At 46.3% G+C, this 23008-nt stretch overlaps 1 protein-coding gene across 5 annotated transcripts in view; it reads right to left on the bottom strand.

Moving 5' to 3' along the window:
• LOC120948598 (proteoglycan Cow) overlaps positions 1 to 21313 on the bottom strand; it is an 86027-nt gene extending 64714 nt beyond the window's left edge. Inside the window, exons 1-2 of one of the 5 annotated variants that reach the window (XM_040365124.2) lie at positions 21100 to 21313; positions 20396 to 21025 (exon numbers count right to left, since the gene is read on the bottom strand). In XM_040365124.2, the coding sequence (XP_040221058.2) occupies positions 20396 to 20524 (129 nt within the window). In that variant the 5' untranslated portion in view covers positions 20525 to 21025; positions 21100 to 21313. The remainder of the gene's footprint in view (positions 1 to 20395; positions 21026 to 21099) is intronic. The other 4 variants (XM_040365120.2, XM_049605707.1, XM_040365122.2 and 1 more) reach the window with 4 other exon arrangements.
• Positions 21314 to 23008: the final 1695 nt, after the last annotated feature.

Below are 23008 nucleotides of genomic sequence, written 5' to 3'. Positions count from 1 at the left end.
AATTGTTCGACCAGACCAAGTCGATTGCACGATTACGGCCACCGGTTTTATCGACACTGTCGTTTGCTTAACCGCTGATAGATTGTGCGCGGTTGCTGACTTTTCTTTTCACCATTCGCTCAGAGGGGGTTGTTTTTTTTTTGTTCGATCGATCGAAAAATAAACTATTCTACTGCCCTCCCGATCGGTCTTGGGGAGGGAAAGTGTCCTGCCGGCTGATTGGTTTTTAAATGTCGTCCACGATAAGTCACGCGTTCTGTGGAGCAACCAATCGTTCCGTGTATTCCGTGTCGTTCTGCTCACAGCATATTATCATTTGTCGGCAACCCTGCTGTGCTGCGGTCGGAATGGGTTTTGCGATTAGGTTTGACAGGACCAGACGCACACACCCATACACGCACCCACATATACAACGAATGGGAAAGAAATCGGTGAAGCTGCACTGGACACGTACGCATAACACTATTCGATACCTGACTGCCGGTGGCGTGGAAGCAAACCGAAACAAAAAAACAAACTTTCCCAACCGCCCGGACGTCCGGTACGAGCGTTGGGTGGATCATCGGTGCACGGGAAACGGGGTCGCCCTGTAATAGCTTACCCGTAACAACACATGTCGTGTTGGAGCAAATTCCCTCAAGGTATGCGTTCTTCTTGCCGTGCCCGTCTCCTGCCTCCTTTGCCATCGTTCGAGTTTCCCCCCAGCGGGAAGCCCTTTTTTGATACACCCTTTTTCAATGAACGTCACTTCAAGATGGACCCTTTCGGGTGTAGAACTAGAGCCTTTTGGCCTGAAATAAAGCGAAGCGAAAAGCAACCACCATACGGCACGATGCTTTCGCAACTGGGGTTGTTGCAATAGATTAACATTATCGTTAGGTGCCACCAGGGTGACTAGGGGCACGCGTGTGGTCAATGTCATTTGTGATCCTTTCGGGCACTAAAGATGACAGAATAGCGAATACAAACGGTATAGTATAGCTTGATACTTTAATTTATTACGATTCTACATGTAGCCCTATTGTATGCTGGCATTTTAGATGGTTTCTTCGGTTGCGCAGCGCAAGTAAGCGCTATCGAAATGCTTACGTCAATGGAGCTGTTATAAATATTGTGTGCGCAGCTAAACGTTCTATAAATACCCCACCACCATTTTTTGGTTCGAGCGATTGACAAATTTTCCAGGAAATTCTTTTCAATGAGTTCACCTCAGTGAATTTCAATGAATTCGTACGAATTCATATCAAACTGCAGCGTGTGTTTATTTTCCTCCGCAAAACCAGGATTTTGTACCGCTTCAACGTGTAATGCAAACACTGCCACAATCTCTCGCTTTTTCCCTCCCACTGTCTCTCTCTCTCGCTTTCTCTTTACTCCACCAATCAAGGTGCGGTTCCATGCGGACATTCCACTGGATGGTAAATGTTTGGCCTCGGTATGTTCGTATGGCCAACGGATCGATAATTCACAAAGCCCCACCGAACCCGTCGTCGTCCCGGACAGGCTTGGGAAGCTCGGTTGCACAGTTTTTGGGACGTGTTTTCCAATTTGCACTAGTACCTGGGAAGAAATGGCGCAATCCATCGCGTACCCTGTTCGATAATACGTAAATCAGAAGCCATAGCCATAGAACGGTTCGATTTAGTTGAGCTCAGGGGGAAAGAAGGCGCCGGCGACAGAATGGATTTCATTTTCATTCTATCAGGCACGATGTTGCACGGTATGTAAAAAGCGAAACAACCTAACCCCACACACACACACACACACACACACACACTCACACACAGACATTACAAAACACGTATGATTAATTGAATTTACATATTAAACCACCAAATCTGCACTACATTCCCGCTTTCATCGTCATACCTTTCCCCGTGCTGTACCCGTTTCTCCGGTTGAAGATTTTCCATTTCAATTTGCTACTACAGCATCGGTTGTCTAGCTTGTTGCCCGGCCATCAGCAGCACTAGTGCCGCCACCACCAGCCCCCTCAAAATAGAAAAAGATGCATCGGTTTGCTCCTGCCACCGAAGAAGAAGCCAACCGAGCGCGGTGGGCACTACTCCCAGCTCTACCGGACCATTACCGTCGATGCCCAGGGCGGCGTCCGAACGTTATTCGCTTATGTAAATGACTTTCATTTCAGCAAAAAGCACACGTAATCTTCCAATGAATCTTGCATCGGGCAACGGCCATCGGCCAATACGGTTGCAGTCATCACCCGGGGATGCCGGAGAATGGTTCAAACCACTCCAAAAACGAGTATGTGTGTGGGTGTGTGTTGTAAGGCACACAAACGGTACGACCGAATGTTCCATTACGCTCTATGCGAGAATCGGTAGAACTATAATCGCTTTTTTATGTTGCCTTTTCATAGGGGTAAATTAACGTTCGCTTCGGTTGCTCTATTTACCGTTCGCTTCGCTAGTCGTAGAAGGAAAGTCGTCCAGGCTGCTGCTGCTGCTGCTGTTGCTCCCACCCGGTAGGACCAGCTTCCATTTACTGGTTCCGGGGGTTGAGTTTTGGAAGTAAATTTGTTTATACAGCAGCCGGTACCAGGGGGCGGTTCATGGTGTGCCGGATGTGGCGAGGCAACTCGGGCCGGAGCGCAAACATGTCGCACAGCCATTAAGAACACTAATCGTGGTCGAGGAAGGGAGCGCAAAGAGCGCTCGCTCATTGCAGAAGCCATATCCGTTCGAAATCCTGGGAGGTCATTAGTGGCGAATGGTGCCAAGGTTTACACACACACACACACACCGTCCGAGGGGTGTTTATGAATATTGATTTTCTCGCACCTCGTGAGTATCGTGTTACCGGCGATAACACGGCTACTTGCCGTCGAACGAGGCTGACTGTTTCTTCGGTCGGTTTCAGATCGTTCGAACTGCGCCCTACTGCGGGGCGTCCGGAGGGGCCAAAGGTTTAAAGTGCAACCAGCACCATCACCAACAACAGCGATGCGCCCGAACCTGGCAGATGGCTTATCCGTGTACCGAGCGGGCCAATAATGGTTTGCTATTTATTCTCCCTTTTTCCCGATTATCCTTATTTATGTTGAGATTTTCCGAACCTCTTATCAAACCTATCCCACCTCCGTAACCCCCATTGGGCGCCTCGGCACACCGCAACGAGATGGGGACTTCTGATTTTGTCGACACCGGGAGGGCGTTCAACGGTCAGATGATATTATTTACATAAAATGGGATATAAATTAAGCTTAGTTTATTGGGAAAAGAGTTCGACGCAACACGCGCCCGTACGGGTGCCGTCGAGATGGGACTTACGAGATTTGCCTGCGAAAAGGGATTCAGCGTGCAGGCCTGATCCTATTATCCTTTCACTGTGTAGATCTGGATGGCCTCTTTGGGGCAGGTTTCCCTCTTTTTTTCTAGTATCTCACACCCTTACACACCCTGCGTTGGTCTGCGTTAAGGTAAACCGGAAGTCTAAAACAACTGGTGAACCAAAGTCTTAAATCATACACACCCGGCCCCCGGCGACAGGGAGGGGAGGAAGCGACGACTGTTTTATTGCCACCCGCCTTCCGAGGGGTTTTCCGAGGGAGCTTTGGGGTATTAGTTGGTTTACTTTCACGGCTCGCCAGCACCGGCCATTGATGGTCCATTAGCAACATCAATCAACTTTGTTTGCTGGCTGGAACCGAACCGGCCGAGGAAGGTTGTTTGGGAGCTGGGACCCCAAACGGCCAAAGAAGGAGGAGACGAGAAAGCTTCGCGACAAAAGCACGCACCCTCCCGCCGGCGATTGTGTTGTAGAAAAATGTGTCTCTGCCGTTGCAGGTTTAGCGCTGTGCTTAACCTTCACCCAATCCACCCCAAGCGACCAAGCAATAAAGTACGCCCCTTTACGCGAAGCAGAAAAGGGACACAGAAGGGAGGAAAAAATGAAAACTAGCCAATCCAGTTTCGCCCGAGATTTTAATCAGTGATGTGACGCTAGAGCTTATCTGATCTGGTGGTGGTGGTGGTGGTTTTGAGAGGCTAAGTCCCTCTTCCCAAAACAAAAAAAGGCTTGCCCGACTAAAAGGGATAAAAAGTGTGCACGGTGGAAGAAAATAAATCAGTCACTCAAAGTTTTGACTTTCTTGTTTGCTTGTTTTTTTGTTGGTTTTGCTTTCGAAAACTTATTTTTTCACTTTTAGACCAACATTTTCGTGACCGGAAAAACGACCGAGCTGACCCTTGCGATGAAGAAAGAAAGGCCATACTGAGGGCGCCTCCGCCATCCTTCACGCATTCAAGGCACGGTTTTGACAGAGTGTCGTCTGTGGCTGTTGTTTCTTCGTCTAAAAATTCTAAACACCAGCCCCCCCCCCCCCTGCTTGAGTGTTAGGGCAAAGAAAGTGAGAAGAAAGTCACACCAAAAAAATGGAACCGTATCACCAAATGTCACTTCGAACCATCCCCTGAAGCGGATGATAACACAACCGCTGCGCTGGTGACGTGGAAAAGGGATGATAAGGAGCCCCCGGTCCGCATTGTTGCCTCTCCGCACTTTAACCCCCCCCCCTCCCTCCCAACGAAAGGTGTAGCAAAACGCAAAACGCAAACAAACACAGCAAAAGCTGGCAAGACAAATTCGAACCCCATTCGCGTCAGTGCTGAGGCGGTGGGAGAATCGGTGGCGCCACAAGGAAAAAAATGACTTTCAGTTTATGCTAATGATGTTCCCTCCCCACTTCCCGTTCCAGGTTCCTTCGCTTCAATGCGGCTCGGCAGTGCGTAGGGGCCGGGATAGCGAACGCCGCCTGCCAGATAATCTCGGCAAAAAGTGGGTGATGATGGCCATCGTTTGCTGCCCGCTTTCCCCGCACCATCCATCGCGGTGCGCGTCCCTTGTCGGGCCCGAGCTTTGTGTGTATGATTTTGAAACTTTTTACACTTTCTGCTCCCGCTAGCGGAGGCACCCGTCAGTGGGCGGCACCGGACGGTCACCGGACACGGCTGCCGTGTCTCGTCAACTTTCCACAGACAAACAGACAAAGTTTTTTGTCTTTAGTTCCGGGTGTACAGGCTTGGCAGATGCTAAGGCGAGTATAATGGTTGGGCGGAAGTTTGGGGACTAGCAGCGAGATTGAGATTTCTTCGGGGTCATCATTGTTGAAACGTGCCAAGCTCAACCCCCCGATCCCGATGAGCAAAAGTGTGAAAAAAGTTATTTTGTTACCTCCCCTTTCCCGGGGCTGTGTGTGTGTGTGTGTGTGTGTAGATTGCGTACAGCGGAAAACGGTACAAACGATACAAAGTTGTGCGAAATAGCCTTTGGCCTCTTGTTTTTTTTGTAGACCGATTCGACGCGAGTTCCCAGCTGGTAAGCCGGTCCCCGAGTACACCGGAAGGTGTCTGCATAATGCTGTCGATATGTCTAATGTGCACTAGATTAGCCCAAAGTTTTGCTCAGAGCTCACAGTGGAGTTTGAGCATAATGATTGAATGATTACTTGCGCATTAGGGACATTTTCTAGGAGACTGTACTAGAAGCTCGTGATGGATATCATTAGCTGAATCTTTGCAATTCGAGATGCGCCACACCGTTAGCAATTGAAAATATATAGTTTTGATGTGTTGATGATTCACAGGCAAAAGATGCCGTTTTTTATCGATCTCACTTTCATTTGCACTTCTTCTTTCTCCCTCGCTCGCTCTCTGTCTTCCTGCCAATATGCCAATGCTTACAAGTATGTAAGTCCGAAAGCGTGATGCGACAGAGATCGTGAGCGGCATCACCAAACAGCACAGTGACCCAGAATATCTGTCGATGCTGTCGCATACGGCCGGCATGTGCCGCGTGCCGGATTGGATTCTTCACACGAAAACCTCGAACAATCAAAAATTCATTACAGCACAAGTTGGCTGCCGGTGCCACACGGCGGTACGGTACTAATTGAATTTCAATTCATCGTCTGCAAAACCCCGACATTTTCGAATTTTGGGCAGACCAGACCAGATCGTTTCATCGGGTTTTGTTCTGAATGCTAGCTGAGACCGTTTGAAAGCAAATTAAAGGAGTTTGAATTTAAAATGTTCATATGTTGCCAATGTTTGGATATATTTATTAAAAAGTATGTTTGCACATGAAACTAGAAGATTTCATGCTCGTTACTTGCTGTAAGCGTAATGTAAAAGTCGATGAATAAACATGCGAAATGCATCGTAAGCTATTGCAATGGTAATATTTATAACATAGAAATAAATTGTCTTTGCCATATGAAGGGACCAAGTACGGTCCGTTGATTTACAGGGTTTCCCACGATATATTGGTTGGTTCCCATCAATTTTTGGTGGATTCCCATATTTTTTTGGTGCGTTCCCACGATTTTTTGGTCGTTTCCCAGAATTTTTTGGTCTAATTGTATTGATATCCAATCGGAAAATACCAATAAATTATAGGATCGAACCAAAAATCTATGGGATACAACCAAAAAATCGTGGGAACGCACCAAAAAATCATGGGAACTGACCAATAAATCGTGGGAAACCCTGTAAACCAGCGGTTTTCGACCGGTAAGGAATTCCCGCCAAGGAATTGCCGCTCATGATGTGAGGGGAGAATACAATCCTACATGCATCCTACCGTGGGAGGAAGAGCTGCAAAAAGGTTGAAAATCACTGAACCAATAAACAAGAAATAAGAAATGTGTAAGTCAAAAGGATTCTGACATTTTCATACATTTGGCAGAATGTTTCAAAGCGGTAGAGGAATATTGCCGACATTCTGCGGGTGCGTGCAACCATGTCAAGGAATTTGTCCACCGACTAGGGGAATTTTTCAGGTTGACTGTTTGCATTTTCGTGTATTTTTTTTAATATTCCAGTTTCAATTTACTTAAAAAAACTGAACTTGAAACTGTATGGTTCGTAGGGCGGTTCCGGGGTACAATCGTCAACTCGAACGACTCAATAACATGCCCGTCACGGGTTCAAGCCTAGAATGGACCGTGCCCCCGTAGCAAGGATTGACTAAGTCTCGAAAGCCTATATAGACCGGCATGTCCGCGTAGGACGTTACGCCAAATAGAAGAAGAAAAAGAAGAAAGTTCTTAGTCCTGGAAATTAAATGTTATTAATAAAAAGACAAAATCGGAGCTTCAGGATTCCTAGAAATGCAATAAATCTGATCATGGTAGAGATATGGCAAAGATACAATAACGAAATGTTTTATTCCATTCGCTACAAGTCTGAACCACCTATGCAAAAAGCGTTTGCTTGTACCTGCATATTGTACGTATTTTCTCTCGTCAATATCTTTTCACCACCATTGCCGATTGTCCACCGTAGCCGACATTAGCACTGACTCAACGCGCTCATTATTGCTGTATGTGTTATCAATTTTGTACGACTGCTGGCAGCGGCCGTACACAGCGGAAAAGCTCAACTGAGCCCCAAATTCATACCGTACACCGTATTAAAAACCTCGGGCACAGTGTGCCGCCCATTTGCCGTTTGGAGCAGCGAGCATTCCGCTGTTCACGTAGTACCAGCCAATTGAATATTTCATTTCACACCGGGGCAGCTCGATCTGATCGACCGATGGAAAGGGAAAAAAAGGTTTTCCCGCACGCCAAAACGAATCCCGCTCCCGAATGGGGATGGCCCCCTACCCGAGTGTCCCGTCTCCGCGAAGTTGCGGATGATGGAAAGCGCAAAACGCGAAACATGCCGCGGCGCGATTGGGAACCATTGTTGCCGCTGGAAACGATTTTGCATTGAATTTGCATAAAACATTCCTTTCGGAAATCGGGCTTTACCGAATCGACTCGGCTAGCGGTTTGTTCCCCTTTCTTGCATCTACCTTAAGCTCCTATCACTCTCTCTCTCTCTCGCGCGTTCCATTTTTAGCGCGCTTTTTTGCTCTTTATGGTGCCATCGTCTTACCTTCCGAGGCGAGAGCTGCTGCTGCTGCTAGCTATACATGTGGAAATCGCATAATCGGTTTCCGATTTCGCGGAACATCCCACTGAGTTTCCTGACGCTATTCGCTATCGTTACAAAACCAGTCTGCCACCACAATATCGTTGCTAAAAGCAAACCAACAAAGAAAAGGGGAAAAAACGGAAATTTTCCACCATCCAGATGGAGGACTAACGAATCAGGTACCATTTAGGAGAAATTGATTTGACATCTACAAGCACTCTCGAGCATCATATGCTTTTTTCTGTTGGTGTGAACTAGCTTAGCTGTGCATTCGCTTTGCTTTTCGTGCTAAATGTTCATCACAAACACACTGTGCGCATCGAAAGGCTATACAGTGTGTGACCGATATATGAAATGCTGTGTGTTACAGCATGGTGTCGGTACATTGTTCTGAAAACAAAACGAACCAACAAATTCGGCGAATATTATAGTCCTTCCTAGCCTGTGATACGAGATTGATAGTGCACGTGTTGGGGTAAACTTTGTGAAAAATTTAAACTTCCAAGAAGGTACAGGATTTAGTCAACGTTGTACGGATGATTGATTGATTAACGGCTGCTGCCAAGTTTCGAGTGAAACAATCGATCGACAAAAACCCCAAAATCATCAAAAGTCAAATCTTGTATTTCCATGAAATCGAACCACTGGTCTGAATGCTGTTCCCTCCTCCAAACATGTGCGCAAGCATTGCAAACCGTACTGGCAAAACGCAGACACACACACACACCATCGCGCTGTGTGACGTCCAGCGCAAAGAACGGCAAAGGCAAAACCGTGATCTTTTCCCAACTTTCGTGCACAACTTCTTCTCCGAAAAGGGGCAAAGTTTTGCCGTGCACGTTCGCGCTCATTGCTGGTAAAGCCCACGAGTGCCATATACCGAAAGGGCTGCCAGTCTCTTCCGGACTGCTTCCGGCTTCCCCACACACACACACACACACTTGACGCTCACCGTCGTCCTCGTCCGCTGGTGCTGGGTGGCAAGAATTTTCCCGACAGGGCTTAAAACAAAGGCTAAAATTAAGACCCATTTTGCCCGCAACACAACCTTACCGCGACCAACAGCGCTCTGCCGATGACGTCTTGCCACGGGCGGGAACCCCATCGTTTCGAGATCCTCCCTAACGAACGTGGTGGGGGCGATTCTGCCCCACAGTGGTAAAAATAAAAGCCAACGAAAGAAGACGTTTTGGAGCGTCGTCACGGCATCACGATTTTTCCCTTTTCGCAAAGCTTCAAGCAAAAGTTGACGCAGGAGCGCAAAAGCTCCGCCACCGCCCACCACCGAAATGGCGATTTAATGCAAAGCAAGTCTTGCTCGTCGAACTTGCGGAAGCCCCAAACTCTACAGTGGCCGTGGGGTAGTGGAAAAAAGAGAAAGCAAAGGCTACACGGGTGAAGAGAGCAAAAAAAGGGTCAAACGTGAGATCTGCTTGCCCCATGGCTGGTACTGTACTGTGGTGCGTGTGGTGCTGACCGAAGTTACAAAAAAAGCGATGTAACGAAATCGACACTTGTGGGGTAACTGAGCGGCTGGGCCGCAGGAATAGGCCGAATGAAATATTCAAAGTTTGATTTCTCGTGCTCTCATTTGTTTGCCCCCTTCATTACACCATGCTGCTGCTCTCCTCACTCGCCAGTCCGGTGTTGGTGAATGAAGACATCTTCAAACGGAAACGGACATTCCATTTTCCACGGAGACGAGTGAATCGGGACCGCAACAGCAACCCGTGACTGTTTGAGGCACTGTGACCCCGTTACCTTACAAAACTTTCCGCCCCGATTGGTGCTTGCCTACACTCGATCACAAGCGATGAGGTTCTTGGCGAGAGAGAAACACTCCGTCCCTTACTTGGGGCTTGCGCTCGCACCTTTTCCCAAAACCATCGGTACGGTACCATTCGTCGGTTTTGCATTCCTTGCCTTCGGGCCGCGTAGGCTCGGAAGCCATCAAACCAAACCAAACCGCCGGTGAGGGTCCGAACCGCAACCGCACAGGAACCGGAAGCTGGTGCCGGCTGCATAACCTCCAAAAACCCTCCGTCCGAGCACTAGCATCGCACAAACATCGGACGCGTCCACATTACGTGCCGGCACTTTGCCAGGAGAGAGGCGTAGCAGTGCAAATTGGGATTTAAAAATTCATTTCCCTCGGATGCAAATGGATGGAGCAGGGCAAAAGGGGGTTGACTTGTCTATTTCATTTGTTTGCTCTTGTTCCGTGTTCCCACTTCGACTTCCATTTCCAAATTCAAGTCGATTTCCAGAGCGCCCAACCACTTCCGGACTCCAAAAGGCAACTGCATTCAGGGCGTTTTTTTCTTTCTTCTTCTAATCCCAGCTTCTATGCCTACATTTCAACACATCCAATTGAATAGACACACACACAAACACCTAGATGTAAAAGCCCATGTGCTAAGCACTCACCTGTCGCGAAGTGATAAATGCTATATTGACACTAAACGGTAGGCTGATAGCGGCGTAAGAGCCCCGTTGCCCCTTCCGAGAAGCAAGCGCAAGGGATGGAAAAATCGTTTTGCATAGGGACTATTTAAATCATTCAAATGGTGGCAAACCCTGGAATGGAAATGTGGGATACGGTACTCCGTCGCCAAGGGAAATGGGTTATTTTCGTGATGATAAATGTTGCTTCCATTTGTTTTCTCGGTCTCGGTAGCATGCAGAAGAAGAAGATATGACACACAGCTATTTTTTTGTGTGTGTACTGCCTTTGTGTGTGTGTATGCATTTTTGCCCTGTATTATCAGCTTTTTAACACGAATGCTATCGGTGCTGGGGGGGAATGCTACTTATGCTATAACTCCATCATCTTCAGAGGCAGCGATACTTTCGGGGTGGATATATGCAAAGTGTTGCTGAGCAAAGCATTTCTGTTACCAACGTAAACGGTTGGAGCTAGAACATCCCGTAGCAGTGTTTGCAGCATGCTAAAATAGGACACGGCAAAGTGGGAAGAAACACAAAAATATAGTATGTATAGCAGAACACGATTGCTCGATAGTTGAAAGTGTTTAGTAGGGAAGAAGAGAGAGAGAGAAAACGAATAACTTCCCGTCGACCTGCATTCTAACGACCTTAGAGCGCAGCAAAAATGACACCGGCGGAATGCTGCAGACAGACACACAGACCGAGACACCCAGTGTGGTGAAGTGTACTTGAGACGGCTTCATTTTTATTTCGGCAAACTTGCAAACCCTGCAACCATTGGGTACAGGAAATGGTTATGGCGCTTTTCGAAGGCGAAGGAAAGAATCGTTCGAGTGCATCGGGTGCGATAAGCCAATCGTCGCCATCGTCGTCGTCCGCCCCGACGTGCACGTGGTCGTTGTTGCAGTACACACTGCAGTGCTCATTTTATTGCAGAAATGGAAGCGAGATGGAGTGGGATATTCCTAGGAACTCGTTAGTTTGTCTCTCCTTTTGATGAACGAGCAGTAAATTGTTTATAACACAGCGCTTTCGAACCATCAGTACATTGCAACCAGTCAGTCTGCAATTAATAATGCTTATTATTTGCACTATCCCGCGCGATACGAAACAACCAATTTCATTTTCCATGAAATCGTTACGAGTTGTTTACGCAAGTCATGCGTATATACAAAAAGCGTGAAAAATAGTGCAGGAAAAAAACAGACAAACCCATATCCTCAGTTGCCGAACTCGAAGCTTTCTCGACAATGTGCCGTCACAGTTGGAGCAGAGGGGGTAAGAAAAACAACAAAACGCAAATACGATTTCGAATACGATATTCCGACTGGGACGGATGTTGGAACCGCAACCATAGCGCCACACACACCAGTCGGGCGGAAACATAAACAAGAAAACGGGGAAATAAAAATGGACGACGTTACGACGGGATGCGCGCGATGTTCTGTGCCGGTAGCAGCCCGACAGGCGCCAGGCGATGGTTTTTCCCAAGTTTTTTATCTGTCTGGCCATTTCAGGCTTCTACCGTTTCAGTTGGTTCTTTCGGGGTTCCTTTCCCTTTTCCTATCCGGGGTACGGTATGGATGCTGTACGCTGACTCGGCGACAACCGCAGCCAACGATCGGGAGGGAACCGATTGAAGTGCTAAATATTATGTAAGCTTTTCCTTCTTTTATTTTGCTAGATGCTTGCTTCCAGACACTAAGTGTGTGGATGTAAATGATGTTTGCTACATGCACGACTACTCTCTGCCGGGGGTTGGTCATTTTGGAGTACACCGTGAGGATTGTCTTTTGCTATGCGTACTTGTTGATAACGTTGATACGGAGAAAGGAAAACAGAAACAAAAAAATGGCTAAGGTATTGCTTTTAAATAATTTTTAGAGTTTGTTTATTACAGGTTATGTAAAGGCAATCGGGCGTGTATGGTGTATTATAAAGGCAAGTGTCTAGTAGTGCAACAAAGTGACAGCTTATGAAATTACAATCCAAAAAGCAACCATGTGGAAAAAATGAGTCCTCTCTGAAACACGCTTGAACACGGAATTTCTGGGAAAGCTGAAAACTGATTGCTAGACCTGGCTAGAACTTTCCTTCAAATTGTTTTTTTTTTCTATTCTTCTTCTTCTTCTTCTTCTTTGGCTCAACAACCGTTGTCGGTCAAGGCCTGCCTGTACCACTTATTGATTTACGGCTTACGGCTTGGCTTTCAGTGACTAATTGATTTCCCCCCATAGCAGGATAGTCAGTCCTACGTATGGCGGCACGGTCTATTTGGGGATTGAACCCATGGCGGGCATGTTGTTAAGTCGTACGAGTTGACGACTGTACTACGAGACCGGCTATCGAATCATAATAGTGACACATGTTCATGGCAAAAATTGCTTTTTTGCCTTTCAACGTTTACATTTGCACCATAAATTGAAAATGCCAAATTCAGGCTACTTTCCGGAGGAGCTTATTACGGATTTGAATGAACCTTAACTTGGAGTGTTGTGTACCATTTGTACTGTAAAAGCGAAAGCATGACGCTTTGTTTCGCTTTAGACGGCGTAAACGTGCATCAGACCATGGTGGACTGCGACGCGGTGGCATTAGAGGACAGCAATCAGATATAAGCGCCAGTAGTGTTGTGTTAAATAGTTCCAATGCTGAGTTAACATCCGGATTACCTTCCAGGAAAGACCAGTCAGTAGATTGAAGCAGTTCAGCTAGACGGATAAAGTTAGTTCGCCTGTAGTTACGTGTGCCGGACTCACGGTTTGGTGAGGTAGAACGCCAGGAACGAGCTGTATTGCCAGCACCAGTTAAGTGTAGTTCAACAGGAGGATGATGAACATCAACGGCAACCATAGGGAAAGGAGACACCACCGGTGGGGCACAATAATGTAGGATCTCGTCAGAGACAATTATGAGATCGAGAATGTTATTCGATGCATTAGGTATAAAGTTGATCTGAGAAAGCCCATTACTATAGATGCAGTCAAGCAAAGAGCGGCAGTTGTCCGTAATTCGTGAATTCTCATAATTGATTCGCAGTGCAGGAACGTTAGAATCATCGGTGTTCCAGGAAAGATTGGGGAAGTTAAAGTCCCCGAATAGGAGAAACGTATCGGTGGTTGCACAAGCAATATTATCTATGGTGGAGCAGATAGTTTGCATGGTAGTAGTGTTGTTTACTAAATCTGGAGGAATGTACACTACACCCGTGATAAAAGTACGTTTATTACCATAAACTCTTACCCAGAGTTGCTCAACGGTATCCTGTGTAGGACAAAGTATTGTACGTAGGTGTGAAGCAACGGCAATGAGAACCCCGCCACCGATTGATTTTTTACTATTTTTGCTGCTGCGGTCTGTTCTATACACTGTATAATTATCCGGGAACAATTCCGAGGAATCAATCGTTGAATCCAACCATGTTTCAGTCAGGATAATAACGTCATAGTGGGTTGTAGAAACATAGTCAAATACTTGATTGCATTTAGATTTCAATCCTCTAACGTTTTGGTACAGGAACAATAATTCGTCAGTATTATTACGGCAGGCGACCCCTGTAGGATTGACATGATAGCCGTGCGATTGTGTGAGTGTAGTGTCCGTTCTTTGGCGATGGTTTGTTTTGGTTTCACGATCATTAAGTTGCGTGCGCCTTTCGTCAAGCACTGCCTCAGTCGAAAAAATATTGTTTGTTGTAGGAAAAACAATCGTCTGGTAAGTGCAATTATTATTTACTAACGTTGTTTCAGCGCCGGTGTTCTTCGTTTCTTGAGACGTGTCAGGATGATTTGTGTGATTGTAAGTGTGCGCGATGTGCGTGGACTGAATACCGGTGAATATTAGTGGGTTTGCGGTGTTGGTGATGTGCGTGGAGTGTGTGCCGATAAAATTGTATGATCCAGCAGTGGCGGTGACCGAATATTTAGCACCGTAGGCAAAGTTGTAGGGGTGGAGAGACCCATTGGCGGTTGTATACGAAAATTTGCACTCGGCTGTTGAGTTCGGTAGTCAATGAATTCACGTACTGATAGGCCAAGAGGCCAGGTGTCAGGGGAAAGAGCCTTGTCACGTAGTGATAAAGGCACTAACACTTTAAACGACAGGAATGAGAGTGTAGCCGTATTTGTACCCTGGCGAATAAGACAGTATGCTGTAGCATCGTCAATGGATAAAGCTTGTTTGACCATTTGTACAATTTGGTCACTGGTTGTATCGGGAGAGAGCCGGGAAATATACAACGCGCATTTTTGCACCGCGGAATGAGCGGGTACTATTTTGATTGGAAATGCTGCTATATCCTTTTTTGTGCCAGTTATCACAGGTGGTACATGAGTTTTGCGTTGAACATCGTCAGTTCGCTTCGTATTGTTGTTTTGGCTATTTCTTTGATTGCTCGTAGCACCGAATGTAAACAATGCGTGATTGTCCTTAATGACATCGGAAAACAAACGTTTGGATGGATTTATGCGACGAATTTTTGCGGGAGGGTGACTGCTACGTGGAGTTTTTAGGTCAAGTTGGCTCATCCGTGCAAACCCAGTTTTAATTTCGTTAGTCAATGGCTCCATAACGGTCTTGATGCTTTCGGCTACTGTCGTTATTGCCGCCTGGAACCCAGATTGCATGGCTGCGTCTTTTACGAACTTGGTGCGCGGATTCATGAAGACGTTGTTGCAGCCAATACAGCACCAGTGTAATTGTTTATATTCCGAAATGCGCAGGAACAGATCAGCGGGAACCGAAGTGCAGCGCTGATGAAATGGGGAGTCGCACAGGCAGCAGCTGATAGATGCCTCCGCAATTTCCATAGTGCAGGCGTTGCAAATACGGGCCATTCTACGGGAAACGGTGCAGGTTGTCGTTGCAGCAACAAGAGCGATGGCGGTCAGGACGCGTGAACTCAGACGCGATCCGAAATGCGAAATATGCGCGAGTTTTTGGGTCACAGAGATAAACGCACTATTGCACGAAATACGAACGGTGTTCTAAAATACTGTGATTATACAGAAACCGAAAAATAGTGAGATAAACAGCGCGATTTTCAAGAAAAGATACTGAGCGATATGCGAAAGCGACTTTTACGTTAAACGTCAAACGTCAAAAAATGTATCATAGAGCTTATTGAAATTGAATAACTGTATAAATGCTAAGAAAGGGGATGAAACGTTCTACAATTTGAAATGTATTTGCGCAACAACTGGCAAACTTAGGTAGAAATTTGATCTTGAAACTCGTTTTAAAATGGAGCGAATATGATACATAAAAATGATGATATGTTATGGGTATTATTCATCAAAAGTCTTGAACGACCATTGATTTTTCATACAATAACATTCATCGGTAAACCAAACGAAAATTGGGTAGACAAATTAGGGCATTGCACGAGTATATATGTTTTAAACAAGTTTACCCATTATTAGCAAACGCAAATGAGTCTCCCAAACAAACCAATGTAAAAGGTTTAAATGAGAAAATTATCTTGCTATTAGTGTGTCCTTAGATTCATCCTTTTTGTATAAGTCCGCTTTTTAGATAGCACTTCTTCTGCTTGGAAGATCCTCCAACAAGACGCGAACAGTAATGGCAGCCCAACAAACAATTACCCCTTTTTCCGTGTGCAATCATAGTTTAGGACCCCAGAAACAGAGCATAACAATTCAGAATTATTGCAAATCCCCATTCTAATAAAGAAAGCAGCCGCAAATAGGCACCAATGCGGCGCTTGCATGTACACGCAAACCGTATCATCCCAACACTACCACAACCCACACTCACACTGCAAAAGCCCGGGCCCAGAATACGCTGATCAGAGTACGGACAAAACAAACCCAAAAGTCCGACCGCACTTGTGATGTTTAATTCGGTACGTAGGCAAATCCTTTCATCCCATTAGAGAGCCTTTTCTCTACCAGCCGGACAACCACACACGCACAGTAGCCGTCACATCGTGTTCAAGCTGATAGGAAACTTTGCCTACTGTCTAATTGCTTACCATGGAGACGCTCAGTGATGTGCTCTCTGGAGCGCACCCGCTACTCCGATCCGACACCGACTATTGTTAGTCCGATTCCCGGAGTCGGAGTCGTCCGAAGTCGTAGTAGTCTGGGTTGGAGTCGTCCGGAGTCGTTCGGAGTCGTTCAAACTCGAAGTCATTCGGAGTCGGAATTGTCTGGAGTCGTCCGGAATAGACCGGAATCAGATACATTCAGAGTCTTCTAGAGTCGATTTGAGTCGCCCAGACTCGGAGTCTGTCGGAGTCAACTGGAGCCGTCCGGTGCAATGTGCTTGTGATAAGGGATTTCATTTAATTTTTTTTGTCTTTTAATTTGTGGGTACATTTTGTATACAGGTCTTTGGTTCGAAGGCCAACTCCGGCCGAAATCGGCCGAATCCGACTACGAACGGCTTCGGACGACTCTGAACTACTCTGACTCCGGCCGAGTCCAGGCGACTTCGACTGTGGGTGACTCCAGGCGACTCCGAACTACTCCAACTCCGGGCAACTCCTAACAACTCCGGGCGACTCCAAACGACTCCGAGCGATTCAGGACGGTTCCAGACGATTCCAAACGACTCCAAGTAATACTGGGCGGACCTTTCTTCCGGAGTCGGTTCCGAAATTATCGGAATCGGATCGGAGTCAACTCCGCATTTTTGTCAACTTTACCCATCACTAAATAGAGAGAGCGTATGTGTGTGTGGGACAACGAGAGCACGCGCAAATTGATCCATTCACCTACCCAACATAATCCTACCCGGTGCCGTTTGTTTTAGTTTAACGGAGTTAAGGGTACGTTTGTATCTTCGTGCCGGAGTCTGTGCTTTCGAAAACTATACCACCGTCTCAAACATGTACAACCTCGTACCACGTACCACACACATCGCATTGCCGAGCGCCTTAATTTCCCGAAGGATAAAAACGTCCAAACCAATAGGCTACAAACCGTTTACTCCGTCCCGTTTAGCCATTCCCTTGCCCGTCCAGCTAGTTAAGGAATCAGAGGCGGAAAAGTGAAATTAATCTGTCGAACCGTTCAATTTCGAACCCGTCCTCCACCACACGCTTGTATCGGGCGTTGTTTGTTGTGGAGGCCACAGCCTGCTCAAGACGTTTCCCTCTGCATGGTGCGGTGTGTGCTTTAGAGAAACAGTGAACGCGAGTGCGAGAGAACTTATTTTCCATTTTGTTTGTCGGAGCAGGCTATGGCGATGCTAACAGTGTGGCACTGGTGGTACGGGTTCGTCATTCCGTCCGCGTACCAGCACAGTCAAAATGCTACCACTAAGCCTAACGCTATCAAGAGGAACAAAAAACAAGAGCACGATTTCCATTGGAGATATTGGAAAGGAAGTAGCAGAAAGAAGAAACAAAAAAAAACAACGGTATGTAGATCTACACGCTTCCGAGCGATTTCACAAACCGGGCATTTCCCATCTCGCATTGGCGCCGGGAGCTTAGTTTCCTGCCTTGCGAATCGGCACGGCAAACAATCAATTTCCGACCGATTCGAATCGTCGATAAAATGCGACCAGCCTCGATGGCGTAGCAGTTTGAGCAGTTCGGGTGAAATTTTGAAATTCGGGGTGGCCGCGTGTTGCGGCTTACACGTTCGACGGCGCCTTCAAGCCACGGTGGATCAAAAAGCGTAAACCGTTGCGAAGATGGGAGACTGGTAGTCGTCCCTGGCAGGCAGGCAGCGGAGGAGGAGGTGACTCCGAAAGACTCGCAGCTTAGCGCAGCATAATCCATTTCCATTTAACGTTTTCCGTCGTGTTGGATTGAATTTTCACAACCACTTTCCGCCCCAATCTCCCCCTTTCCTCCCCATCGGTTCTGCGGTGGCCTTGCTGCGGGAAATTTGTTTTTCCATTTTGATTTACACAACCCCGGGGGGTTCGATCGGCTCAATCGATGGTTTTGTACCCAAACGAGCTTTCGTTCGTTCCGTGAATGTTACATCCCTTTCGTAATTTAACTTGTGCTTATGCTGTTTCCCTTAGGGTAAGCATTACGGACGATCGTTTGCTACGAGTGATGTCTTCACTTGCCCACTGCTTGCGTTACGATAGTGTATCAGCTGACGTGTGATGATGACACCATCGTATGTATATAGTGTGGAATCAACGCCGCTAGCAGCCCCACCCCATGTTTGCAACCGAGGGAGCGAAGAGCGAACAGCCACCAAATGCAGGCAGCAAGCGTCCGTCATGATGCAGTGAAAACGGCAGATCAAATGCTCATTATCGTGTGCATCTTCCGGTTTCGGGCTTGTCGTTAGGCGTCCCGGAACCATTGTGAATAGGGCAGCATCGCCGGAAGTACATCGTTTCAACGGCAACAGTGGCGCAGCAGCAGCTCGACAGCGGCTTGACAGGTTGGATCGCCTTGTGTGAATACGGACGAATAATAATCCTCGGGTGCTCGCCGCCGGGTCGCAGGGTGTGAGTTTACTGCACTATAACGACCAGCTTATGACATGCTAATTAATTTCAATGGTTTGCCATCGCTTCCACGTCCATCGCTCCGTTGCCAACCGTCTGGCCCCCGGTGGCCCCAAGAGCATATTGTGCGCGAGCAAGCTTTCGGTTCCTTTCTTTCCCTTTCCGGGGAAACTGCAAGAAAACGAGCAGGGGGCAAAGTAGTCGTAGCAGCAAGTAGGAGTTGAACTCGCTTTTACCACGAGAAGTTTTCAATCGCTCGGCGTGTTAAGTGGACGTGTGGACGTCTGGTCGTTTTGTCCGCGTGGCTCATCTTATTAGCTCCAGTCGCAACCAGCACCACCAGACCCGGGAAGCTTTCGTAACACCTTCACCGCACCACACCGAAAGGGAAGAACGGTCCTGCACCACCACCAAGTGCTTCGCAGTATCGGACCGGAGGCCAGAAGCCATCTGGAAACATATTTGTCGCGTAACTTAATTAAACCATTTGTACGCCTTTTGTGTGGGGCTGGGTGTATGTATGTGCGGGACCGTGTTCCGGTTCGATAGTGAGGCGGGCAGATTGTGCATGTACACGGTACACACATGTCCGTGCACACACCCGGCACCTCTGCACGGTTCAGCGAAGCGTAACGGACAACGCGCGGCTGGGGATTGGGACGCGTAACAGGGCAACCGAAACGTGCGATTTCGCTTTTTTGTTGTTTTGTTTCTTGTTGCTGCCAGTGGTAAAATGGGCTTCTCGAGCATTCGTGGCAGAGAGTGTGGTTAGTGTGCACGGTAATTGAGATAACCCCGTAATCTTTGTCCTCCGATGCGTGGTGATCCTGTTGCACAAATCCAACTCACTCTCTTACTGGACCAACCGGTCGTAGAGGTGGGCTTCGGCCATGGCAGGGATCTAGTCTTTAAGCTCGACATACGATACCATCCATGTATAGTTTGTGTGTTTGGAAGCAGTGTGACTTTAATAGGAGTAGGAGAATAATGTTTGCTCTGCTTATTGCGGCACAACATCCTTCCCAGAATCCCGTGTGTTTGCTCGTCACTACCGACAGTAGAAGTTTCGTATTTCATACCTGAAATTTCATCAACTGCAAAAGTGCTCATGCTGCGTTAAGTTTTGAGCTAAAATTTAAATTCGGTTCCATCTAGGCCAGCAACTCCAGGCCGCGTATTTTCAGCAGCTCTGTTGGGGCACTGGGCGCCTCCATTGATTATGTAAATAAATGCATAATAATCGGAGCCCTGCGCGTGCCATGTGCTATTCGCCAGGGAATTGCGAACCGCCAGTAGGGGTATCGCGTTAATCGAACTAAATTGCCTTGTCAAAATGATGCGCGGTTCAATTAGTGACTAACTTTAAATCGAATTACCATGTTTGCATGTTGCTGCTGCGCCGTACACAAAAGTGGTCAATAATTGTCACTCGAGACAATTTGATTTGGATTTTAATTTTTAATCATCGCTGGCCGTGTTTATCGCTTCCTATAATGACTCATTTTAAATTGTTTTAAAGTTGGTAACTACAAGAAATAAAAAAAAACGTTATGAAAACGACTTACCTCATCGATGAACTCAAAGTCACCGTCGCCGTACTTGTTGTTGAGCAGCTTCTTCTTGGCATCGACCGCGTACGAGCCAATCGTGGCCAGCACGAGAAACACCGTAAAGGTAAACCACAGCTTATGCATCTTGCTTCGGATTGCTGCGACGCTGTACCGATACCGCCGTTGACCCTGTTTGCGGCAAAGAACCGGAGACCGTTGTACACTAACGAGCCTAACAAGTCACACGCACACACGCACACACACAAAAGCGCACCAATATACTCCCTTTGCCTGTGGGGTGTGATGCGGTTGCACCAAAAACTCAACCCCTGTGTGGTATATGCAAACACTCCGGTCTGGCAGGTAGAATGACACGCTTCACAAACACGCTCCCGTCTACTAATGCGCACCGTGATGCACACGCCTGCTGAGATGAAGCAAGACCTGCAGCGCTTTCTTCCTTTACTCTCGCACACACACACAACACACTCTGCTCCTTTGCTGCTTTCCACGCACACTTGGATCGGCTGAGCTATAAAGCTCGCTCGCAAAGAAGCTCTCTTTTTCTAATCACGCTCGGTCTCTGTTTTGATGAAACGGCTATGCAATATTCACACACCGTAGTGTTCACCAACACACGATGGCCTGCGGAAGGAGCCGTGGATGAAAGTGGATGATTTATTAAAAAGGAAATGATTTACACCATACAGCACACTTACGCTTTCCACATACATACACACACACACCAATTATAAGCGCACACAGACACACACACGCGCGCGCGCTGCGTAATTGATCCGAAGAGCACTGTGGTGCTTCACAGACGCGCACAGTTACCGTCGACGTACACTTCCGATACGATGAAAAGCACGAGTACGATTGAAAAGTGTGCCACCGTCGGACCGACGGATTAACCCAACAGCTTTGCTGTCCTTCTTCGTTCAATAGGCCATGTAGGGTATGTAGCAACCACCATCCTCCGTGTGTCCCTGCCTCTCCCGTGCCAAACGGTTCGTTAGCAGTATGGGACGAGTTTGCGCACTCGGGGCCATTCCGACCAGACACGCTCCAGCATGACATTCCATGACACAAGGATTTCTAACACGCCAAGGATGAAGTGATGCTTAACGCTTCAAATTCCGGCCGAAACGCTTCAGTTTGTGTGTCATGAGTCATGCTGGCGACAGTTTAACTGTTAGTATTTTTAGGAAATAAGTTGAATGATTTTTTTTTTAAATTATTGAAAAGGAATATGTATTACTAACTGGTGTACTTGCAATTGTGTTCCTGTTCCGAGGAAGTTAACTATCTTTTGCCATGTTTTTCAGTACAAATATATGTCTAATGTGCTTGGACACAAACTTACTGTTTTTATTATAGTACCAACAATAGAACAATTATTAACAAGACTTTGGGCCGTTCATTGACGAGATGAAACTACTATCGGTGGAATGTAAATGTAGATAAATGCCATCATAAGTATACGTATTCATCTAACGAGTTATTCATAACATTGTTCTTTTAATCAATACCTGTATGATTTACAAGAAACATCTATTCAGTCACCAAAATATGAGAAATCATACATTTAGTTAAGAGAAGTCGAAGTGCTTCATAATGCAAGTCTACACTTTTGATCATTACAAAAAATAACAATTTAATTTACCCGTTACTTATCTTTAACCATTTAACCCATTTAACCATTAATTAATATTTCCCCCGTTTTGGATTATTTTTCATTTTTATTCCCAAACATAATATTTATCCCATTCTGCCGTGTCTCATTCTTTATTACTCTGTTATCATTCTTTATTGCCATTATTTTCTCTATCCTTACTCCTCTTTTGGTTGGTTTTAGTTGGTATCCTTGGGCTACAAATTTTCAAAAATCACACAGTACACGAAATAAATAAAATTGAAGTGAAGTTTAATTATATTTTTTATGAACAAGTAACATAATCAAAAACACCGTGTCACTTAGTGGAAGGAAGGTAAAGACCTTTTCCTTAAGGAAAATGTTAAAAAATCTGGGAATATATCAATACAACGACTATGAAAATGTGCATACATTATCTAAAACTCATTTTATAAGAAAATGCGTTAAAACTTTCAAGTTTCTTTCTTTTTTTATTCATGAAATGAAAACATGCTTTGTTTCGTGCAGTTTTGAAATGTTCGCTGACGCGTTCGCGCACCGCTGACGGGAGCGCGTGTTCGCTGACCTCCCGATAGATCGCACACACACTTAGATCTACGTCCGATGAGTGTCCTCGGTGGCGATCTACGGGACCATCAGGTTGGCCCATAACAATTATTATTAGTAAACTTTATATCTTTGTAATGCCATAGAAACTCTCATCTATTCCTGAGCGATGCCATACTAATGCCTCTTCTTTTTGTTGATTAAAGTTGTCGAAGACGAGGCAAGATATTGGGTTTGGTGAAGTTTGTAATCAGTGTGGAGAGTGCAGCATAACGCATTACTACTATTTTGACCTGTGTTTCATTTCTCGCATATTTCAATACTTTCTATCGTTACTGGATGATTTATATTTTCGGAATACCCTTGTTTAAGATGTTTAATGCAATCTGTTCATCACCAATTGATATAGGAAGTAAAATAAATAA

Source organism: Anopheles coluzzii, chromosome 2, assembly GCF_943734685.1.
Source record: "Anopheles coluzzii chromosome 2, AcolN3, whole genome shotgun sequence".
In the NCBI taxonomy this organism is placed as follows: Eukaryota; Metazoa; Arthropoda; class Insecta; order Diptera; family Culicidae; genus Anopheles; species Anopheles coluzzii.
The sequence above is the reverse complement of the archived record's forward strand: the minus strand, read 5'-3'. Positions and strand labels throughout refer to the sequence as shown.